At 34.7% G+C, this 16,480-nt stretch overlaps 2 protein-coding genes across 2 annotated transcripts; both read right to left on the reverse strand.

The window, feature by feature from the left end:
- Positions 1–3,639: 3,639 nt before the first annotated feature.
- On the reverse strand, positions 3,640–4,089 carry LOC115970661. The gene has a single exon (XM_031090254.1). The coding sequence runs from the start codon at positions 4,087–4,089 to the stop codon at positions 3,640–3,642; it is 450 nt and encodes a 149-aa protein (XP_030946114.1).
- Positions 4,090–4,245: 156 nt separating this feature from the next.
- LOC115970662 lies at positions 4,246–4,737 on the reverse strand. The gene has a single exon (XM_031090255.1). The coding sequence runs from the start codon at positions 4,735–4,737 to the stop codon at positions 4,246–4,248; it is 492 nt and encodes a 163-aa protein (XP_030946115.1).
- Positions 4,738–16,480: the final 11,743 nt, after the last annotated feature.

The following is a 16,480-nucleotide window of genomic DNA, read 5'->3' on the forward strand; positions in this document are numbered from 1 at the left end:
TGATGTGGCATTTTTTATAATATTTTAATTGTTCCGGCTGCCACCTCAGCTGTTTCCGTTGGTTGACTGACGGAAAGGACTAAAACAGAAAGCGTAAATTGGTTTTAGGGACTAAAAATGGAAAAAATAAAATGTAGGGACTAAAATGAAAAAACTTCAAAACATAGGGACTAAAAGTGCAATTGTGCCTAAATGGTACTATCCTCATATTGCGTAGTACTGACATCACACGTGATACATTCGTTGGTTCCCTTATTTTTTCTCACATTTGATGGTTCCATTATCACATTAGACAGTACTAACATCACATTTGATCATACCTTCCTCACATTCGGTGGTACTTTAATTTTTTTCCTCACATTTGATAGTTCTATTATCACATTGGGCAGTATCATCATCACATGTGACTATATTTTTGTCACATTCGATAGTTCCCTTATTTTTTCTCACATTTGATGATTCTATTGTCACATTAAGCAATACTAACATCACATTTGACCGTACTTTTGCCACATTCGGTTGTACTCGTATTTTTTTCCCACATTTGATAGTACCATCTTCAAATTGTGCAGTACCAACATCACATATGACTGTAGTTTTGTCACATTCGGTGGTTCCCTTATTTTTCTTCTTACATTTGATGGTTCCATTGTCACATTGAGCAGTACTAACATCTTATTTGATCGTATTTTTCTCACATTCAGTGGTACTTTAATTTTTACTCACATTTGATAGTTTCATCGTCACATTGCGATTTGGGCAGTATCAACATCATATGTAATCGTATTTTTGTCACATTCGATAACTCCCTTATTTTTTTCTCACATTTAATGGTTCCATTATCACATTAACTAACATCACATATGATAGTACTTTTGCCACATTCAGTTGTATTCGTATTTTTTTTAACATTTGATGGTACCATCTTTAAATTGTACAGTACCAAAATCACATGTGACTGTACTTTTGTCAGGTTTGGTGGTTCAATTTTTTTTTCCTCGCAAATGGTAGTTCTATTGTCACATCAGGCAGTAGCAACATCACATTTGACCATACTTTTCTTACATTTGGTTGTATTTTATTTTTTTTTTCTCACATTTGATGGTGTCGTTCTCACATTGTGCAGTACCAACATCACATGTGACGGTACTTTTGTCACATTTGGCATCCCATTTATTTCTTTATCACATTTGATGGTTCCATTGTCACATTAGGCGGTACCAACATCACATTATACCATACATTTCTCACACTCCGTGGTACTTTCGTCACATTTGATGGTTTTTTTTTTTTCCTCACCAATTACCATAATACCCCAGAAACATTAAAAAAAAAAAAAAAAAAAACTGAAATACCCTTAGAACCTAAAAAATGACAGAATCACCCTAAAACTAAAAAAAAATTACCAAAATTACTATAAACCTAAAAAATGACCAAAATAACCATGAAACTAAGAAAATGACCAAAATATCCTTAGAACAAACAAAACTTTACCAAATGACCTTGAAACTTAAAAAAAAAAAAAAGACCAAAATAACCATAAAACCTAAAAAAAAATGACCGAAATAACAATGAAACCTGAAAATGACCAAAATATCCCTAGGACAAAAAAAAAAGACCATATGACCTTGAAACTTAGAATTTGACCAAAATGACCTTTAAACCAAAAAAATGACTAAAATACCCTTAATACATAAAAAAAAAAAAAGACTAAAATATTTATAATCCACTTAATAATATAAAATTTAAAAAAGAAAAAAAAACGTAATTTTTTTTTTTTACCCAATACTTGATTTCTTGAAAGTAAAGTACCATACAGAAAGAAAAAGAAAAAGAAAAGATAAAGATAAATCACTCCACAGTCCACACACTAAATACTAATTACTATCTTAAATATTTTTAATTCATTTATAATATAAAATTAACAAAAAAAAATACCCAGTACTTGATTTCTTGAAAGTAAAGGACCATAAAAAAAAGAAAAAGATAAAAAATATAAAGATAAACCACTCCACAATCCACACTCTAAACACTAATTACTACCATAAATATTTATAATCCACTTAATAATATAAAATTTACAAATGAAAAAAAAAATGTAAAAAAAAAAATTACCCAGTACTTGATTTCTTGAAAGTAAAGTACCATACAAAAAAGAAAAGAAAATGAAAAACCACTCCACAATCCATAATCTAAATACTAATTACCATCTTAAATATTTATAATCCACTTAATAATATAAAATTTACAAAAAAAAAAGTGAAAAAAAAATTTACCTAGTACTTGATTTTTGGAAAGTAAAGTATCATACAAAAAGAAAAAGGAAAAAAGTGGATAAAGATAAATCACTTCACATCCCATACTCAAAATACAAATTACTATCTAAAATATTTATAATACACTTAATAATATAAAATTTACAAAAGAAAAAAAAAAAGTGAAAAAAAAAATTACCCAGTACTTCATTTCTCGAAAGCAAAGTACCACACAAGAAAGAAAGAAAAAAGATAAATCACTTCACAGTCCACAATCTAAAAAGTAATTACTATCATAAATATTTATAACCAAATTAATAATATAAAATTTACAAAAGAAAAAAAATTGAAAAAAAATTTTTACCCAGTACTTGATTTCTTAAAAGTAAATACCATACCAAAAAAAAAAAAAAAAAAAAATTTACCCAGTACCATTGAGACGCAGTGTATGTTTCCTTAAGATGTCAAAAATGACTCCAAGGTCTCCCACGTGCTCGGACACCACTTTACTCTTTACCACCATATCGTTTATGTAGACTTCAATACTCTTGCCCAGCTGTGGCTCAAACATTCTAGTCATCATTCTTTGGTAGGTAGACCTTGCATTCTTCAAACCAAAGGGTATCACTTTGTAGTGGTAATTTCCAATAGGAGTCATGAATGCTGTTTTTTCTTGATCACCCAGGGCTAGTGGTATTTGATGATAGCCTTGAAAGGTATCCAAGAAGCTCATCTGAGGATGGCCTACAGTTGCATCCACTAACTAGTCTATCCAAGGCATGGGAAACGGGTCTTTTGGACACGCCTTGTTTAAGTTTGTGAAGTCCACACAAACTCGCCACTTCCCACTCTTCTTCTTTACCACTACAGTATTGGCCAACCACTCGAGATAAAAAACTTCCTTGATAGCCCCTGCTTCTTTGAGCTTCATCACTTCATCCCTAACAGCGTTAGCATGCTCTTTCGACGGGCGCTGAGGTGGTTGCTTCTTGGGAGTAACGGATGGGTTAACGTTTAGGTGGTGGCAGATGAAGCTCGGATCAACCTCTAGGGCCTCATAGGCATCCCACGCAAACATGTCCACGTTTTCTCGAAGAAACCCAATCATTTCTTCTTTCTCTTGGGGAGGTAGTTCTAACCCAACTTGAAAGAAATTTTCCGGATCAGTGCCAATGGCTACCTTTTCTAGATCTTCGCATTTTACCTCTTCAGCTGACTCATTATCGAGCAATGCCGGGATGGTTGATTGCTATAAACCCTTTCCAATAGAGGCCAAGAGCTCAGCACTGGGTTGGCGTGAGATGACAGTCACCATGTACTGTCTGGCTATGGTCTGATTCCTCACAATCTCTTTGACCTGGTCCTCTGACGGGTATTTCACCTTCTAGTGTAGTGTAGAAGAGACAACTCCTAGGGCATGAAGCCAAGGTTTAGCCATAATAGCTGTGTAGGACGAATAAGCGTCAACTACAATGAAATCCACCTCCACCACGTCTGAACCGATCTGTATGGGCAGTCTGATCTGGCCCCTTCGAACAACGGTCTTCCCCTCGAAACTTACCAAAAGGGAATCGTACGCCGTTAGGTCTTCGGGTTTTAAGTTCAGCCCCCTGTACAAGTCGGGGTACATTACTTCCACAACACTGCCCTGATCTACCAATACTCTCTTCACATCAAATCCCCCAATCCTGAGTGTAACTACCAGAGCATCGTTGTGGGGTTGGATGGTTTCGATCTTATCTTCGTCTGAGAATCCCAGCATAGGTAAGGCTCCCTTCTTGGTCTTTTTGGACTCCCGATCATTATTCTCAGTGGAGAGCCGAGCCACAGACATTACTCTAGAAGGATAAGAGTCGGTCCTTCCCGGAGCAGCAAGGATGACATTTATTATGCCTTTTGGAGGTCTTAAGGATGTGTCTCTCCGGGGCTCCTAGTTTGCCTGGCCTTGATGACCACTGGAAGGATGCAAAAGGTGCCTTAGTTTCCCTTTTCAGACCAACAGATCCAAGTGGTTCCAAAGGTTCCTATAGTCTTCTGTAGTATGTTTGTGGTCCTGGTGGTACTGACAATATAGACTCTGTTTGCGCTTCATGAAGTCTCCAGCCATTTTATTCGGCCATTTGAAGAATGACTCATTCTTAATTTTCTCTAACACCTGATGTACCAGTTCTCTGAATACGACGTTAACTGTCTGCATGTTGGTTGATCCTGATTGCCCTGCGAAATCTCTCATTGGATGGTTATTGTTGTATTGGTCCGACCTGAAATCACTTCTCTTTTGAGGGATGACCTTCTCCTTTCCTTTCCTTTGTAGCTGGTCCTCTTCCACTTTTTTGTATTTGTCAATCCGGTCCATAAGTTGACATACATTGGTGACAGGCTTGCCAGTTAAGGATATCCTCAAGTCGTGCTCGGTTGGGAGACCGCTTTTAAAAGTGCTAATGGCGACGTCATCAAAGTTGCCATCCATCTCATTATACATTTCCTAATATCTGTCCGAGTATGCTTTTAGAGTTTCTCCCTCATGCATGGATAATGACAACAACAAACTCAGAGGCCGAGGAACCCTACTGTTCGTAAAGAAGCGAGAGCCAAAGGCTTGGGTGAGCTGCTTATAGGAATCTATGGAGTTTGTCTTCAAGTCGTTAAACCACCTCATTGCTACAGGTCCAAGGTTGGATGGGAAACCTTGCACATCAAAGTTTCGTTCTGGGAGTGGATGGCCATTCTTTGATTAAACTGGCCCATATGCTCTATGGGGTCCGTTCAACCATTATAAACGATGAACGTAGGCTGATGGAACCGCCGAGGTAGCCTAGCCCCTTCTATCTTGTGCGTGAAGGTTGACTTAGAGATCTGATCCAGAGCCTTACTCATGGCATCATTACCCAGGCCCCTACTAGATGGCCCTTATGTTTTCGTCTATGATGGTGCTCGTCTTCATAAGAGAAGGTCTCGCTTAGAGGAGTTCTTGATCTCTGCCTGTAATTGTCGTCCTCTTCATCATTAGAGGATATGTCAGAACTGGAAGGAGACCGCTTCCGCTGTGCATGGCGCAGTGTCTTTTTCAAGTCATTTATCTTCTGTTGCATGGCTTGGTTGTTGTTTTTTCTCTAGGATACGCGACTGCCCACTTGAGAGTGGCTTTTGCTCGTCTGGGTGGTATGCACACTCCCCTCTCAATTCCTTTCATTCTCCTGATTTTGTTCATGTTTAGGGCCAGGAATATTACCCTATCGTTGGGATCCTACGGGTTTTGTCCGCTGGGGACCTGCTTGGTATGGGTTTTCTTGGTGTGGACCTGATCCTACCATGTCTAACTGTTGCACTCACTAACACACAAGTTCTTCCCACAGACGGCGCCAATTGGAGGGATTGGGTTTGAGCACTGTTTCTAAGGGATAAGTGAATTCAAACCCAGCAAGCCCAATATAAAAAATTTGTAGAGAGTGGGTAGAAGAACTGGGCTTTAATGAGTGTAACAACAGTTGAAGATGATTTAGAGAATGAATAAGTAAAACAAATATGGACTTGAGCAAGCAATTCAATCCTCGACACTAGTCCGAGGAGCTTCAACTTGTTATTTCTTGAGTGACAGTGACAATGGTTACAAAATTAGTTCAGATTGCTACAGTGTTTTCTTTGGTAAGATCTCCGACCCCTTTTCTCAAAGCTCCTTCTTCCTTATATACTACTTTCCTCCTTCATCTCCACCATACACGTGTAGGTTAGATCTGCTGTAGTTGGTCTTTGTCATATCAACCTCCTCCCAAAGCTCTTAGGTAGTAGCTGTGAGTCTGAAAAGCCACTACTCAGGTATCATTTCCACATTAATGTGGCCAGAGGGTTAGTTGTGGAGCATTTAATGCAGAGGCAACAGCTTTTCCTGGAATTGCTCTACAGCCATGCTCCAGTGTGCTTACTTGCTGTACTTATCTTTTTCCTTGGAGTGCTTTGAAAGATTGTCTTTGCTGGTAAATCACTTTTCTCCTACCTCGGCTTTGGCTAGCCGAGGACAGAGTTGTCCTCGGCACGGTTTCCTGGGTTGCCATGATCACCACTGTCTTCTTCATATGCGATTATGGGCCTCGGCATGGGCCTCAGGCCCAGTACAAAAGGTGGATGTACATCACTGGGCTCTATGACCCCACAACTCCATAGTCCATAATCTAAATGCTAATAACTATCCTAAATATTTATAATCCACTTAATAATATAAAATTTACAAAAAAAAAAAGTGAAAAAAAAATTTACCTGGTACTTAATTTTTGGAAAGTAAAGTACCATACAAAAGAAAAAGAAAAAAAAAAAGAAGATAAATCACTCCACATTCACACTCTAAATACTAATTATTATCTTAAATATTTATAATCCACTTAATAATATAAATTTTACAAAAAAAAGTGAAAAAACAATTTACCCAGTATTTGTTTTTTTAAAAGTAAAGTACCATACAAAAAAGAAAACGATAAATCACTCCACAGTTCACAATTTAAATACTAATTACTATCTTAAATATTTATAATTCACTTAATATTATAAAATTTACAAAAGAAAAAAAAGTGAAAAAAAATTTACTCAGTATTTGATTTCTTGAAAATAAAGTCCTATACAAAAAGAAAAAGAAAAAGAAAAAAGAAATCACTCCGCATTCCACGCTCTAAATACTAATTACTATCTTAAATATTTATAATAAACTTAATGTGAGGCCGGGGAGCTTACGATCTGACCCACGCTCCACCCGGGCTCAGGGCCCGTGCCGAGGAGGTCATGTGCCGAGGATGAATGATCGAAGGCCGAGGTGTCAAGAGGCGCGGCTGTGGACAACCTTATCCTCGGCATTCCAAGACTTCAATGGGAAGAGTTACGACTCGATGAGAGCTATCCCCAAACAGCCCCCTGAAGGGGATGTGAATGGGATGGGGCCCATGTGGAGGTACGGCGCAAAATTGGTTCAAAGAAAACACGTCTACTCCGCATTAAATGCACCTGCCAACATCCTAATCACGTTAATGAGAAAAGACGCTTGGGCGGTGTAACTTCGATCATCGCAACTAACAGAAAGTAAGAGGGTACAGTGGAGGTGACAGATGCAGAAGTAAGCACCTGCCTTCACGTTAATGAGAAAAGACGCTTGGGCGGTGTAACTTCGATCATCGCAACTAACAAAAAGTAAGAGGGTACAGTTAAGGTGATGGATACAGAAGTAAGCACCTGCCTGACCAACAAGAGGAGGACTAATACCAACCAAGAAGGACTATATAATAAGAAAGGGAGTGTGCCAAAAGGGGGTTGGGAAAAATGGCCAAAAACCAGAGCCTCCCAGCCCGCCTCCAGGAGAAAGACTCCTAGAGCGAGAATGACTTAACCATGTATGATCACCACGAAAAATCCACCGTCTGGTGACCAAGGCCTAGCCTTTCAAACCCACGCTCTATAAATGATATTGTTTGAGCCTTTTCATGTATGAACCCAAAACTGTTACGGTTCGTTACAAATCGTGTCCTTACACTTAATAATATAAAATTTACAAAAGAAAAAAAAAAAAAGAGAAAAAAATTTACCCAGTAGTTGATTTCTTGAAACTAAAGTATCATACAAATAGAAAAAAAAAAAGATAAAGAAAAAAGATAAAGATAAATCACTACACAGCCTACACTCTAAATACTAACTACTATCTCAAATATTTATAATCCACATAATAATATAAAATTTACAAAAAAAAAAAAGTAAAAATTTTTGTTTTTACCCTCCACTTGATTTTTTGAAAGAAAACTAATGTACTATACAAAAAGGAAAAGAAAAAAAAAAGGATAAAGATAAATCACTCCACATTCCACCCTCTAAATACTAATTACTATCTTAAAGATTTAGAATCCACTTAATAATATAAAATTTACAAAAGACATAAAAAAAAGAAAAACAAAATTTACCTAGTACTTAATTTTTTTTTTTTTTTTTGGGTATGGTACTTTACTTGATTTCTTGAAAGTAAAGTACCATACAAAGAAAAAAGGAATAGATAAATCACTTCTATTGACTCCCCATTTTGCGATCCGCATTTAACCTCACATGGAGGATAAAATGGTAATTTTACCTTGTAAATAAGCATCTTAATTGTGACCACTTGATCCTTAATTTTATTTCATTAAAATGATCTTGATTTTATAATGATCAAATCGACTGGTCATAAATCCTAATCGCACTATCAGATTGAAAGTTATTATCAAATCAAGTTTTAGTGGCCGAGATGCACTATCACAAATTGAGTCCAACCATATGTGATTATGAACAATTGATTCCAATTGGTTATAATTATAATCAATTTGAGATTAATGATGTGTCATTATTTGATTGGCTAGGATTACATTTTATTGTAAGGTTGCACACACTTAGTTAATTGGATAGTCAAACATTAATTATTCAATGAGTAATTTCTGCAATTATTTTTTTAATTAGGGTAAATATGGAACTAATTAAGTCTGAAATGGGAGTGATTGGAGCCTATTAATGTTAATTAGAAACTAATTTGGAACCTATTAATGTTAATTGTGTAGAAATTATTTTCTAACAAATGACCACTGCTCACTATTTCGTTGATATCTATCAGAATATTTTGAAGAATGCGGTTAATTTTCTTAGAAACTAGACATCTGAGGCTTCAATTTGAGCATAGGAACGAGACAATTCCGTTCAAAATTGAGTAGGATATGATTTTTTGAATTTGGCTCTACAGGCTATTATAGTAGCTATGGGAAAACCAAATCTTGCTTGCTCATCACTCCCACCAATCTCTACATTTAATGCATTAGATTTCCCCAAAGTCTAAAACAAGGTCTAGGTTCATGATTCTTTTCTATCCATCAAATGACATTCTATTCATATTTTTTCTACCACTACTATATAAACCCCCTATCTCCTTTGTTCAAAGGCACACAGAAACACCCTCTCTTCTCCTCTCTTGAGTTCTAGTGAAGTTGAATAGTTGTAGACACTCGATTTTGTAGCTATGATTTAATCAAGGAGAATGACTAAAATGATCATTCATCTACCCAAAAATCATGATTGCATTACATGCATTAATTTGTTCATTGCATATCATAAAAATGATCGTGAGAGTCTAGTGGTCGTGACGGTGTGCCTAGTTTCCAAATCGGATCATCAGATTGAAAGATATCACATGATCAAATTTGCACAGTCAGCATGCATTGTGTCTAGGTAGAGTTGACCACGCATGATTAATTTAAATTAATTCTGATTGGTTAAACAATTAAAATTAATTAAATAATTTTGTGATTGGTTGATAGTTAGTGTCTAAAATAGGATTGCTTGCATGGAAATAAAGGGAATAGTTGGATAACAATAAAATTGTGGATAATCTAGACTTTATCAAGATTTATTTTAGAGTATTTATCTACAAGATAATTGTTACTGAAAAGACCTGAATTATCTAGAAAAGAGTTAAAATTTTAGAATACGGATTAAAAAACATGTCTAAGTGCAAGTCCCAGCTCAAGAAAACCTAAAAAAGGAGTCCAAAATGCACTCGAACACGAAAGCGCGATTGGCATCCAAAAGTGCCATTCGGCTCTTTTGGAGTGTCGATCAGCACTTTCAAAGTGCCGAATGGCACACATTAGGGTTTTGGCCCGACGGTCTTTGGGTGACGTTAAAACACATCCTTTTCGACTTCTTAGCGGAAGGATGTGTCCTGGTTTGTATTCTAATCATCTAAAATATTTTTCGAGTCTCCTAGCCTCTATAAATAGAGACTACATCTCAAAATTCAAGAGGCTTTTTCACGCTTCCAATTTCTCATATTTCTGACCCCCTTTTCTAATATTCTCTTTCTTACGTTAAAGAGATTCTGGAGGTTTTAGTCTTAAGAATTTCTTTTTGGTAAGCAAGGAATTTTAGGTTTCAAAGACAATTGCATAAATTTCTTTGAACCCTAAAATATTCTCTTGAGAAAAAAAGAGTATGTCCATGCAAGAGGTAGCTTTTCTTTACTTCTTCTTTTATTTCTTTTAATTTTGTGATGCAAGAATAAATATGTGTTTAGTTTGATTTTGCAATGCTCATCTCATATGTTAATATTTTCTTTATTAGAACATGTTTATGATACTTTTATTGTTGAGATCTATTTTTTTATTTCAAAAATCTGCTTGTTGTCATATCTTTTCTTAATCAAAAAACTTATTTGCATCTTTATTAGATGCAGATCTGGATTTTTCTCAATCAAAAACTGATTTGCATCTTTCTTAGATGCAGATCTGAATTTTTCTCAAATCAAAAATTGATTTGCATCTTTCTTGGATGTAGATCTGAATTTTTTTTTTTTTAAATAAAAAACTGGTTTGTATCTTCCTTAGATACAAATCTGAATTTTTCTTATTTAAAAAAACTGATCTATGTTTTCTTTAGATGTAGATCTAATTTTTTTAGCATAGCAGATTTTTTTTTAAAAAAAAAACGAATCATGAAAGTTTTGTTTGTTTTGTGTAGTGCATGTAACATAGATTTATTTTATGAATATAGTCCTCTTCTCAAAAAATCTTTTTCTTATTTTTCTTTACACATATAAAAACAAATCTTATTTTTTTTTCAATATACAAATCTGATTATTTTTATTATCATAAGACAAATATGATTTTTCTTTCACCAAAAAACCAATTTTTTTAGTTCTAAAAAACAGATTTGATTTTTTTTTTTTAAACCAAAATACTTTGATTTATTTAATAAACACAGATCTGAATTTTTCACTCTAAAAACTATTTTTTTTCTACACATAAAAAACAGATCTCATTTTTCTAAACCAAAATCAATTTTGATCAGAACACAAATATGATTTTTTAGTAAAGAAAAGGATGCAATCATAAATAAACTTTGATAGGCCAAAAACGAATTGACCCTTTGTGATAGATTAATTGATTAATTAGCCAAATTTATTAATTAATCAAGACATGTAAATGCATGGTAGCACAAACAAATCACCAATAAACTAAGTATGCAGTGGAAAATAAATTGACATAGTGATTTGTTTACGAATGGGAAAAACCTACATGGAAAAATCCCACTAGGTGATTTTAAGGTCACCTCTTGAGAATCCACTATTATCACAACGAGTGGTTACAAGTAAAGAAATCACAGTACCTTATACCAACCTACAGTTGAACCCTTATTCCAATACTTAATTGGACTTTTTCATTAGTGACAATCTCTCCTTGTAATGCACGGCTCCCAGTACGTGACTAACTAATTACGCGGATCCCAGTATGCGACTTCAATCACCAACTAGAGAAGGTTGTTGGCTGCGAAGTTCTTCAGTTCATTACACGATGAAGATCGAGAAGATTCTTGATCACAAAACCCTACGGTGCACAAACACAACAACTTCTACACAAGAAAGATGAATTAGGGCAAATTCTGTCTCCAGTCACAATTTGTTTGAACAAACTTTGCTCAACACTTGTGCAACTTGTGTCCACTTTGACGGCCCTTAAAATAATCATTTTATATGTCTAGGGTTGTGAGAAAAGAAAACCCAAACATACAATCACGGATTGTAGTCAGAACAGAACTGAAATTCAGTTTTTCATAAACCTCGATAGATGGCTATTTGTCGAGCTGTTGTCAAGCCACGGGGCTGGAACAACTCTTCAAACTCGATAGATGGCTAGCTGTCGAGCTCTAATGACAGACACTTTCTCAGCTTGAATCTTGGACAGGCTTGCATGACTTTAACACTTGATCTTAAAACATGGTTTCTTGAAATATTAAACATATCCTAAATCTACCCAAATATAAGTAAAGTGCATTTTGTCAAAGAATTAGCCAATTACATAAAATAGTGACATATGTTCCTAACAAGTGAATCATATATGTCCTAACAAACTTATGTGATTTAGTTTTGCTCATATGTGCAACATATCATTCATGTCATACATAAAGGGGTACATTAGTTATGAGAGTCTAGAAGACCAGACTCTGTCTGGGCGAAATGGGCACCTAACATCTTCCCATTCCGTAACCTAGCTTCCGAATTTAGTGTCTTTGGATAGGTAGATCTGGGCTTTATCTTTATTTTTTATTTTGGGTAGATTGTAATTAGGACAAAAAACCATGTAATTATTTGGTAGTTTGTAATTAAGACCCAAAGCCATGTAATACTCAATTTATCAAATATGTATTCTTTTTTATTAAATCAATGAGAATAGAAAAATTCAGTCATGTGTTTTTTTTTTTTGGATAAAAAAATAAGTGGGGACTCCACATTACTTACCCAAAAAGAGAGGTGTCTTTCAAAGCACCCAAAAATCTCTTTTTTGAGAGACACTTTTGTGGTCTCTCACAATAATCTTGTCATATCTTGGTTTTCTTGAGACTCACTCTCCTTCTCCTCATTCTTCTCTACTCCACCTTTAGGATCTCCACCAAGAATCTCCTCCTCCACTGTGTGGATCTTGCATACAGGTATAATCTCTTTCCCTAAAATGTTTTATTTTATTTTTTTAATTTTTTTTAATATAGTATTATGATGAGATTGAGATTAGAGCATGCTAGTGTTTATTTAATTTCCTTGAATATGTTTGAATGTTCTTAAATTTTCATATGCGTTCTTCACATATTTTTGGTTGTTCATTACATGTTTATGCATAACACTAGTTTAAATCCACATAAAAAAATTATAAAAAACATGTTTGTTTCATAATTCTTTCAAATCCCTGAATCTAGGATATAACCATCCTCACACATTCACTTGAATTTATTTTCCAATCCAAATGCAATGCTTAATAAATTGAATTAGGGTTTATCAAATGTACACACATTAAATTCAACATGCAAATTGATTAATAACATATTAGATGATATGATATGAATGTTGGTCACCATAGTCTAGAAGACCGGTTTCACCGGGTAAGGTGGGTGTGTAATACCTTTCCACTTTATAACATAGCATCTAAGTTTAGATTAAGGGTTGATAGATAAATGCTTATCCTTGTAATTTTCAATTTCTAGATTATAACTAGGAAACAAAGTCATGTACTTTATCTTAGATTGTATCTATGACTAAAACCATGTAATTTCTTTTGATCAATGTAAATTCATTTGCAAATCAATAAAATGAGGAATTTTTTAATTTTGATTTTTTTATTTATTCCAATAATTAAATAAGTCGAAACTCTATTGTAAAACCCTTAATCCAAAGGGGAAAATATAATTAGTCCAACCTCTATTTTGAGAGGAATAACATGACTCCACCCATTTACGTGGGTTTGGCCCAACACCAAAAAAGGGCTGGGGGCGCAGTTTCTCACAACTTCACAGTCAACAATTTAAATACTAATTACTAACTTAAATATGTGTAATTCTACTATACACTCCTAGGAGGCAACCTGCTATACTAGGTTACCAAAACATCATATTTAACAATTCCATCTTTATATTGTGCAGTTCCAACATCATATGTAACAGTTCTTTTGTCACATTTGATGGTTTCCTGATTTTTTTCTCACATTTGATGGTTTCATCCTTACATTGTGCAGTTCCAATATCACATATGACTATTTTTTTGTCACATTTGAATAACATGTGACAATTCTTTTGTCACATTTGATGGTTCCCATATTTTTTCTCGCATTTAACAGTTCCATCTTCACATTGTGCAGTTCCAACATCACATGTGACAGTTCTTTTGTCACATTTGGTGGTTCCTTTATTTTTTTTCACATTTGACGGTTTCTTCCTCACATTGTACAATTCCAACATCACATATGACTATTCTTTTATCACATTTGAATCACATGTGACAGTTCTTTTGTTACATTTGATGGTTCCCTTATTTTTTTTCGCATTTGACAGTTCCATCCTCATATTGTACAGTTCCAACATCACATGTGACAGTTCTTTTATTATATTTGGCGGTTCCCTTATTTTTTTCACATGTGACTATTTTATTCTCACATTGTGCAGTTTCAATATTACATGTGGCAATTCTTTTGTCACATTTGGTGGTTCCCTTATTTTTTCTCACATTTGACGGTTCCATTATCACATTGTACAATTTCAACATCACATGTGATAGTTCTTTTGTCACATTTGATTGTTCCTTTATTTTTTCTCACATTTGATGGTTTCATTTTCACATTGTGTAGTTCCAACATCACATATGACAGTTCTTTTGTCACATTTGATGGTTCCTTTATTTTTTCTTACATTTGACGGTTCCATCCTCAAATTATGCAATTCCAACGTCACAAGTGACAGTTCTTTTATCACATTTGGTGATTCCCTTAGTTTTTCTCACATTTGACAGTTTCATTCTCACATTGTGTAATTTCAACATCACATGTGACAGTTATTTTGTCACATTTGTTGGATCTCTTATTTTTTTTCTCACATTTGACGGTTTCATCCTCACATTGTGCAATTCCAACATCATATGTGACTTTTTTTTGTCTCATTTGGTGGTTCCCTTATTTTTTTTCTCACATTTGACGGTTCTATCATTACATTGTGCAGTTCCAACATCACATGTGATAGTTCTTTTGTCACATTTGATGGTTCCTTTATTTTTTTTCTCACATTTGACAATTCCATCATCATATTGTGTAGTTCCAACATCATATGTGACTGTTCTTTTGTCACATGTGGTGGTTCCCTTATTTTTTCCCACATTTGATGGTTTCATTGTTAAATTCGGCAGTACCAACATCACATTTGACAGTACTTTTGTCACATTTAGTGGTTCTCTTATTTTTTTTCTCACATTTGACAGTTTTATCCTCATATTGTGCAGTACCAACATCACATGTGATTGTACTTTTGTCACATTCGGTGGTTTTCTTATTTTTTTTCTTACATTTGATGGTTCCATTGTCATTAGGTAGTACTAATATCACATTTGACCGTACTTTTCTCACGTTTGATCGAAATGGCCCCGTAACCTAAAAAATTACTAAAACATGCTTAGAACCTAGAAAATGACCGTAATGCCCCTCTAAACCTAAAAATTACTGAAATACCCCTGACAACTAAAAAATGACCAAAGGACCCTTGAAATCTAAAATTGACCAAAATACCCCCTGAAACCTCTATTTGCAAGACCAAAATGACAATAAAAATGCTATACAATCACTCTATTTGCTTGATTTGAAACCCAATGATTCCAAAATTAATAGATTTTAAAAGCTTGATTTGATATCAATGGATTTAAAAAGCCATTGATTTTAAAATTCCTTGTTTGGCTCTTTTTATACAATGAAGGATTTGAAATTCCATTGTTTAGATACCTAAATTTGGATTTGGATTTAGATTTAGATTTAAGATAAATAAATAATTTTTCCAATTTTTATTTTTCTTAAACTTTCTACATTTTAATTTTAGTAACAGTTGATAGGCCAAAACGAATTGGTCTCTTGTGATAAATTAATTGATTAAATAGCCAAGTTTGTTAATTAATCAAATTAACATGCAAGATGCGTGGTAGCACAAACAAATCATCAATTAAACTAAGTATGTAGCGGAAAATAAATTGACACGGTGATTTGTTTACGAATGGGGAAAACCTACACGGCAAAAACCCCATCGGGTGATTCTAACATTAATAGATTTTAAAAGCTTGATTTGATATCAATGGATTTAAAAAGCCATTTGTAAGGACTCAATTTGTAACGATCCCAAATTGATATTGGGCTCGTACGTAAAAGGCCCAAACAATAAAATTTGTAGAGCGTAGGTGTCCAAGAACTAGGTTAACTCCAAAAGAAAAGCGATTCAACCTCGCGTTTATAGATGGATTAGCCCTGATATAACGATTAGTTTCTCTTTTAAATGAATACAGTACTTTGGTTTCTCAGGTTTTCTTCTGAGTATTCTTTGTTTCTTTTTGATGTTCCGATCCCTTTTTCTCAATGCTTTCTTTCATGTTATATACTGCCCTCCTCATATCATTTCACCATACACGTGTAGGTTGGGTTTAGGAGATCTCTTTCTGTCCTATCTAACACCTTCTAGAACTTCCAACTAGCAGCTGTAAGGCTGCTTCACCACTGTTCAAGCATCACCTCCACATTAATACGGCCAGAGAGTTGGTTGAGAGACAATTAATGCGGAGGCAGTTGTTATCATAGATATTTGTTTGCCTTCCCTTTCTTACCCTCGGTCCCTTATCTCACGTTTAGTGGTGACGTATCTTCGAAGTACGTTTGTAACAAGGTGGCATT

Source organism: Quercus lobata, chromosome 12 (genome assembly GCF_001633185.2).
Source record: "Quercus lobata isolate SW786 chromosome 12, ValleyOak3.0 Primary Assembly, whole genome shotgun sequence".
Lineage (NCBI taxonomy): Eukaryota > Viridiplantae > Streptophyta > Magnoliopsida > Fagales > Fagaceae > Quercus > Quercus lobata.